We start from the raw sequence: 8,454 nt of genomic DNA, 5'->3' as shown, positions 1-8,454 counted from the left end.
CACAATTTCTGTTCCCCAATGAATTAATATTTAGAGTCAGTTAAACTCATTAAACAATCAGAAATGATTAAGACCATTCGGTTATTTTACATGGCAATATATTTGTCTGTAACTCACTTTATTTTCTAGATAGTTTTTGCTGTTGCTGTTGTTGATGATAACTCCGCATTCTTCATTATTGTCTTAAATAAGATGTTGTTCATCTGTGTAAAATGGTGTCATCTCCAGGTGATGCTGAAGGATTGAGTGTTTCCAGAAACCAGTGCTGATCAGTTTTCAGTGTCAGTTTAGCTGCAGTATGTCAGAGGAAAGAGGAAAGGACTCTCTCTCTCAGATGAGTCTCTCAGAGAAACACAGGTAAGACTGCGTCTGTTTTCATCAGTTTAAACTCGGCTGGACTTTGTGTTTCCTTGTCAATAACACAACTTTAAGCATTGTTTTATATTTGCACAATTTCTATTTTTAACTTCTTAAATTAACTCTGACATTGTCTATAAAGCCCTGTTTGCTCTATAGAAAATATCACAGTTAATAATTTGTTAATAACCTTCTAGACGCTGAATTAATCCAAATAAATGAATTCAGTTTTAGATCATACAATTATTGACAGACATTAGGAAACAACTATACACTTAATTTAATTCAAGTATGCTAACACAACTGTGTCACACAGACATTTCTGCTCTCTATTTCTGTCAATAAACAAAAACTTGAAATGTTCTCATAAATTAGAGTGAAGTATTTTTTAACATATTAAATCTCTCTCATATATATTAAAGAAATCATTAAACTAATGTGAGCCAGTAAAATAAAATAGTAGTTAACTATAAAACAGTAAATTGTGTGAGTGTGTGTATTTCTGTGGAGGATTAGATTAAGACACAGATGTGTTTCACACACAGTTGATCCTCCTTTACTAAAGTGTTTTCTCTCTGTTCTTTGTGTCATCAGTGTAAGATCAGGCTCACATGTGTCCAGCTCTGTGTCTCTGAAGAGTGATCGGTCTAAAGGTGATTATCCACCAAACTTCAGTGAGAAAACACCATCATCTAATAAAAGGTATTTTGTGGTACAATTTGTTTTGTCACATGTTGACTGTGTTTAAAAGTTGTATCAGTGAATATCAATCATGAAACATTTCTAGATCCAATATTTATCATTATTTATCATTGAATCATTTATCATGATATTTCTTATTGACTACTCTGATAAATATTTGATCTGATAAATATTTATCAGAGTATTCACAGCTAATGCTTTTTCTCTTTCTGTGAAAATTTGGCTGGAAATTCAGTATTTATTTTATTTATTTGATTGCAGGCTTCAATATGAGACATTAGACTCAGACGTTCAGACTCACAGGAACCACGAGAATTTCAAAGACAATCTTCTAGGAATCTTCCAAGTAGGAAAACACATTTTTATAAATGTTTAATATTCTAACAAACAAATATGTTATTGAACAAATACATTTTATTTAATTCCTCCAGATCCATTTTTTCCTCTGAAGCTCTTATATATATTTTTTTTTTCTATTTGTTAAAAATATCAGCTGGTTAACATGTTAGTCTTTTAGCTGGATTTTTTTTTATAGATATTATAGTTATTGAATAAATTGTGTTGACAAAATGTAGATGTACAATTTGGTTTAAATTGTGTCTTTTTTCTTACTTTTGTTTGTAGGATCTTGAGAGCAAAATAATCACGTTTCTGAAGAATGAGCTGGAGAAGTTTAAGAAAATATTACAAAAGGAGAACACAGAACACTTTGTGAAGGACTTTATTGAGAACAGATCCAGTATCAAAGAATCAGCTCTTGATCTCACACTACATTACCTGAGAGAGATGAAGCAAGATGAAGCTGCTAAAGCTCTAGAAGGTAAGAGACTCATGATCATCTGTCTGATTGTCTCTTATAAATGTAGGAGAGAAAATGAAGACTAAAACTGCCTATTTTCTGTTCCTGTGTTTAGGTGAGCTGTTCTTCATTCATCAGCTGAAATGTGGCCTAAAGAAGAAGTATAAATGTGTGTATGAAGGAATTGCGAAGCAAGGTGACTCCACACTTCTGAATAACATCTACACAGATCTCTACATCACTCAGGGTGGCAGTGAACAGGTCAATACTGAACATGAGGTGAGACAGATTGAAGTTGTTTCCAGGCGTCATGAAGCACAAGAGAAACAGGTTAAATGCACAAATTTGTTTGAAGCTCCTGAACAAGACGAGGAGATCCGAACTGTACTGACAAAAGGAGTCGCTGGCATCGGGAAATCAGTCTCTGTGCAAAAGTTTGTTCTGGACTGGGCTGAAGGAAAAGAAAATCAAGATATCCGCTTCATATTTCCTTTTCCATTTAGAGAGATGAACTTAATGGAGAAAGAAAAACTAAGTTTGATGGACCTTATAACTAAATTTTTCCCAGAGACAAAAGGACTGAACCTTACAAGATGGAATCAATTCAAAGTGCTGTTCATCCTTGATGGACTGGACGAATGTCGCCTTCCTCTGAAGTTTGACTGTAATGAGACGTGGAGTGATGTATCGTCACCAGCCTCTCTGGATGTTCTCCTAACGAACCTCATGAAGGGAAATCTGCTTCCTTCTGCTCTCATCTGGATCACCACCAGACCAGCAGCTGCCAGTAAGATTCCTCCTGACTGCATCGACCGGCTGACAGAGATACGAGGATTCAGTGACGCACAGAAGCAAGAGTACTTCAAAAAAAGATTCACTGATGAGAATCAGGCCAACACAATCCTAGATCACATTAAACAATCAAAGAGTCTCTTTATCATGTGCCACATCCCAGTCTTCTGCTGGATTTCAGCCACGGTTCTCCAGAACATTCTGGAGGAGAAAAGAAATAATGATGTGAAAAACACTCAGGCTGATGCGATGTCTAAAACACTGCAGGAATCAAACACTGAAGACACTCCCAAGACTCTGACACAAATGTACACACACTTTCTCCGCTTTCAGATCCAGCAGAGCCGCCGAAAGTATGATGGAGAATATACACCAGATGTTACCTGGGATAAAGACGCCATCCTTTCACTGGGTAAACTGGCATTTCATCAGCTGGAAAGAAACAACCTGATCTTCTATGACACAGACCTGGAAGCCTGTGGTATTGACGTCTATAAGGCATCAGTGTACTCAGGCATGTGTACCCAGATCTTTAAGGAGGAAACGGGGATCGGTCTTGGTACCATGTACTGCTTTGTTCACTTGAGCATTCAAGAGTTTATTGCAGCCCTTTATGCACATCTGTTTCTAGACATCAACAAGACAAGTGTGTTTGATCATGAGTCTACAGAACAGGAAAACAGAAATGAAACCATGATTGATTTTCTCAAGACTGCAGTGGACAAGGCACTTGAGAGTGACAATGGACACCTGGACCTTTTCCTTCGCTTCCTCCTCGGTCTGTCGCTCCAGTCCAATCAAGGACTCTTACGAGGTCTGTTGACACAGCAAGACGGCAGTGACCAGAGCAACAAGGAAATAGTTCAGTACATCAAGCAGAAATTAGAAGATAATCTTCCTGCAGAGAGATCCATCAATCTGTTCTACTGTCTGAATGAACTGAACGACCAAACTCTGGTGAAAGAGATTCAGACCCACCTTAGCAAAGGAAGTCTCTCATCTGGTGACCTTTCACCTGCCCAGTGGTCTGCTTTAGCCTTTGTGTTGTTGACATCAGAGGAGGAGCTGGAGGAGTTTGAGCTTCAGAAATTCAAGAAATCAGACGAGTGTCTCATCAGATTATCGGCAGTCATCAAAACCTCCAGAAGAGCTCTGTAAGTATTTTAATATATTTTGTCATGTTTTGCTCTCATCTGAAAAATGTCTTATCTACATTACTCTATAGTGATTCCTCATCATGAACATGAACTTATCCCTGTAAAGCCTGACATATGAAATAATAGTCTGAATTTTTTTTTGTGTGTGTGGAGACAGTTTATCAAACCTTAAGAAAAAAATATAAAAGACCATGTAAAAATGTTTGCATGTTTGTCTTGTATCATATGATACACCAGACTTTAATGACTTGTATAGAATTATATATTAGCTCATACTCATACTTGTGGAAAAATAATTGGGGAAATAATGTGGGGGAAATAATGTAATTTGGTACAGATGGTATTTATATTGCCAACAAGTAAGATGAAATTCTGAAAGGTTATAATATAAAACATTGAGATTTTTATAAAACAGGCTTAAATAAAGTACATATATATTACCACATCATATATTAGTTGTCCCTGTCACGTGTCAGCGTTTGTTTGGACTTTCAGTTCGAGTTTTGCTTGGTTCCTATTCAGTTGTGTCACCTGTTTAGTCATCATCATCATTAGTGGTCAACCGATATATCGCCAAGGCCGATATATAGGCCGATATTTGGCACTTTTAAAATATCGGCATCGGCCGATACGTTTTTCTGATTGGCCGATGTGTTGGAAGCGGGACTTTTATTTTGATGGCGCTCCGGACTTTTATTTTGACGGGCGGTGCTGAGAACACCAGCGCCTGATCACACAGCGCTCACTCACATTCTCCGTCTTCATTAGTTTACAATCTCTGTCAGTCATATCTAATACTTTGTTAGACAGAACTGGTAAACAAAGAAAGTACATGGTATGCGAAAAAGTAAAGTGTTGCTTTTATATTATTTGTAACAGAAAAGGCAAACAATCAGGCTAAAATACTTTCTCATTTACTGTCAACATTCAGCAAATGCGCATCTACATCATTTAAACAAATCTCTGAATATCTAATAAACATTTAATATCACAAACCTTGCAGATTTAATGGAATCCAGCTGTGATATCTTGTAAGGTGTGCATTTGTAGCCTGATAAACGTGTGACTGCGAGTGACGGTCGAGTGAATGCGAAGAGAAGATCAGCTTCACAGTAGACGCGGTCGAAAAACTTTAAATCCTTCATATTAAAATATGCTGTGCTATATCCAGTTGGCCACTGTGTCATATTCATATAGTTTTCACTGTGTGCTGTATGTAATATTAGCGTTACCTTGTCTTTATTTGCAAAAATATGATTACCAGTCCGCACGATATTACCAGATTACTGAATGCCCTGTTACAGTGTTTGCTTCCTTTTTATTAACATATTCATATATTTTTAAACAATTACTTTATTTGTGAAAAATACTGTAATAGGATTGCAGATTCAAGAAGTTGCCATCTAAGCATGTTTATTTTAAAGATTTGTTTTCTAATGTTTTTTAAATTTATAAAATATTGATTAAAATAAATATAAAGTATATAATAATAATAATATCGGCTTTACATCGGCTAATATTATGTATTATTATATTATTATAATAACATTTTAAATGCTTATTTTTATCAGTAATTCTGTAGTTTAATGTAATAATAATGCAATGTAATATGTAGATTGAGAGATTTACAAATAAACATTTATCAAAAGCCTGTTCATTCTACAAAAAGTTCAAAATGTTTTTTTTTCAATGTTTTTTTTATTTTATTTAGTAAATATTAAGTAAAATAAACTATAAATGTAATTTCAGTAATTGTTATGGATACTTTTTTACTATCTTTAAATTAATGATATATCACCCATTGATCACCCTGCTCTCTAAGATATCGGCATCAGTCGTTGGTTAAACTTAATCTTGAAATAATACAAATACAATTTCTTAGGTTCTTAGGTTTAAGTAATCTTAGCTTTACTTAAATCATTAAAGATTTTATAACAAAAAGACATGTACATGTGAATGAAGGCATTTTTAGAATTATAGTGAAAGGCCTTTAACTTGCCATAAAACTGTGAACTGTCTCATCTAATAGTGTCAGTGCAATCAAGTCAAGTCAATAATATTGCTGAATTTTAAGTGTCCCCAACTAAGCAAGCCAGAGGCAACAGTGGCAAGAACCCAAACTCCATCAGGTGACAGAAATAGAGAAGAAATCCTATAGCTATAAATCTTAACGCAAATATTTTTTTCAAACATGCTTAATTTTATCTAGGAAATTTGTCACTGAATAAAAAATGCTAATGTACTGGAAATAGTATTTTTTGTAGATGAATGCTGTTTGAATGCATTGTATGCTGTTTATGTAAAAAAAAAAAAAAAAGGAAAATGTATTTAATATTTGTTTATAGAAAATGTATTGTATGTGTGCCATCTAATTCTGTGTTGTGATTTATTGTAGGTTAAATGATTGTAACTTAACAGAAAAAAGCTGTTCAGCTTTGGCTGCAGTTCTTGGATCAGATACCAATCTGAAAGAGCTGAACATGAACAATAATAATCTGCAGGATTCAGGAGTGAAGCTGATCTGCACTGGACTGAAGAATATAAAGTGTAAATTGGAGATACTGAGGTAAGTTGAGCCACAGGAGTCACATGACTAAAGTAAGGTGCAATGACTGACAGGACGATGCCAGAGTCAAAAAGTTATAAATAAAAGTTGCATTTCTTTGTTTAATATAAGTAAGTTTGTCTTTGTTCTATTGTAGTTGTGTTTTTCTTTCAAAATGATAATGAGCCACAAACTAAGCAATCCAAAGATCTTTTATTTATTTGTTACAACGTGGGTATAGCATATCATCCTTCTTATCAATTTTGTTCAATGTTTAATAAAAGTGAATTTATCATTGTACTATTTTATTATTGATGTATTTTCATTAATACTAATGAACCACAAACTAAGCATTTGTTTTAAATTTAGGGGAAAACACTAAGACCTTCATTTATCAGTGTTACAATTGGGGTATACTATGCCATCTGTCCTATTTGTTTTGTTGATAAAAGTTTTATTGTTCAATATAACAAACAATAAAAAAATGGTTGTCATTGTGCCATTTTACTGTTGTTGTGTTTTTTTCAGTGAGTAATACTGAAGTGACATTAAGCATTCATTTTGTGCTGCATTAATTTGGTGCTGCACTGTAATGCAAATAATTGCAGGGGATTATAATATTTAATGGATAATGTATTTTCCATATATGTATATTCTACTTCTTATAAGTTAAGACTTAAGTTGTGCTGTTTTTGTTTATAGTAATTTATAATTTAGTGATTTAATCGTTGTTTGCATACCTAGTGTTGAGTCAGAATTCAGATGATTCTGTTAGAGCTGGTAAATCTGCCACAGAAAGGAGGGTGAGATCTAGTAGAAATCACTTATCTTAAGATTGTATATAACAGGATTAATGTATTTTAGTGCTTTTGAGAGAGCTGTGTATCTTTGATTCTGCTTTCAGCTTTGCAGCTAGTCTTGACCAAACACTTCCTGTAGTTTATGAGTGTTTTACACCACTATTAAGGTATTTTGGTCCGTTTGTCTCACTCAGTGGCTTAAAAAGTGGGTATGCACTATATGCGGCGCATAGGGGCGCAGCACCATGCGATGGTAAAATAAATAATTACAATTCTTTTTTTGGTATTTTCTATATGTAGCTGCTGTTGTGCATTTATAAATCATTTCTGCATTTCCTCAATGTTATATAACATTTTAGAGGACTAACAGGCTAGAGTAGGCGCCCATCATAGAATTTTGACATTGAAGATATCGCGAGCGTAATATCAGGTACGAGTAGTGAATTGTCGTTGAAAAAGATGGATAAAGCAAAAAAAACGTCGGGGCTAAAGATAGAAAAAAAAAGAGGGAAAGTGAGATGGCATGTCAAGGGATACCAAAAGCAGCTAAATAAGTGGATGGTGAAAGGCAACAGGTAGGATTTAAAGTAGGGCTGAACGATATTCTGTTAACATCAACATTGCGATGTGCGCATGATCGATAGTCACATCGCTGGAACATGCGATGTGAAGGGTAGTAGCACCCATGGTGTATTAAGAGAACGGTAGCACCAGGGTAGCACACAGTAAACAGGAGTTTGTTGTATGTCTTGTTGATGGGGTGACATGCACGTTCCGCGTGCCTGCACAGTGATTGATTCGCTGTGCCGCTGCTCACCGCTCACAGCCAACATTCACATCTTAACAGATGTTTGTTTGTTCATTAGGCTATAATTCCTCAAAATAAGTAAAAAAAAATCTTATTCTCTCTCTCTCTCTCTCCCCCCTTCTCTCTCCCTCTCTCTCTCTCACTCTCTCTCTCTCCATGTTTTCGGTGCTGATGCAGTGACGCGTTCATGTAAATGGCACCTAAAAGCTGTCACAAAGTAAAAGTAATTATTATAAGTATGTAAAATATTGCAATGAGACATTTTAATTGTTTATTAATAAACAAGTGTTTTCTGTGTCAGCTGCAAAGATGAAGTTGACGATATTGACTCGCGATCTTCGCAGTAGTGAACGCGCCAGAGAGAAAGGCACATTTCATATGGATTACATAGTTTTATGTTGTTTTGAATGGTTCTGTTTAAAAGTAGAGATTTCTGTGAGTTTAGGTTCATGGATGATAGCTTAAGCTCCAGTTTAGGCGCTGGCACCTCCGTG

General features: G+C 35.1%; 1 protein-coding gene across 1 annotated transcript in view; it reads left to right on the top strand.

The window, feature by feature from the left end:
* The first annotated feature begins 231 nt into the window (after window positions 1–231).
* Window positions 232–8,454, top strand: part of LOC307157223 (NACHT, LRR and PYD domains-containing protein 3-like) — a 108,650-nt gene continuing 100,427 nt past the window's right edge. The window contains exons 1-6 of the mRNA XM_079869066.1: window positions 232–357; window positions 952–1,059; window positions 1,321–1,405; window positions 1,684–1,879; window positions 1,974–3,804; window positions 6,203–6,373. Coding sequence (XP_079725192.1) covers window positions 299–357; window positions 952–1,059; window positions 1,321–1,405; window positions 1,684–1,879; window positions 1,974–3,804; window positions 6,203–6,373 — 2,450 coding nt within the window. The 5' untranslated portion in view covers window positions 232–298. The remainder of the gene's footprint in view (window positions 358–951; window positions 1,060–1,320; window positions 1,406–1,683; window positions 1,880–1,973; window positions 3,805–6,202; window positions 6,374–8,454) is intronic.

This window comes from Squalius cephalus, assembly GCF_949319135.1.
Source record: "Squalius cephalus genome assembly, chromosome: 4".
Lineage (NCBI taxonomy): Eukaryota > Metazoa > Chordata > Actinopteri > Cypriniformes > Leuciscidae > Squalius > Squalius cephalus.
Note: the sequence above shows the minus strand (reverse complement) of the source record. Positions and strands in the feature narration are given on the sequence as shown.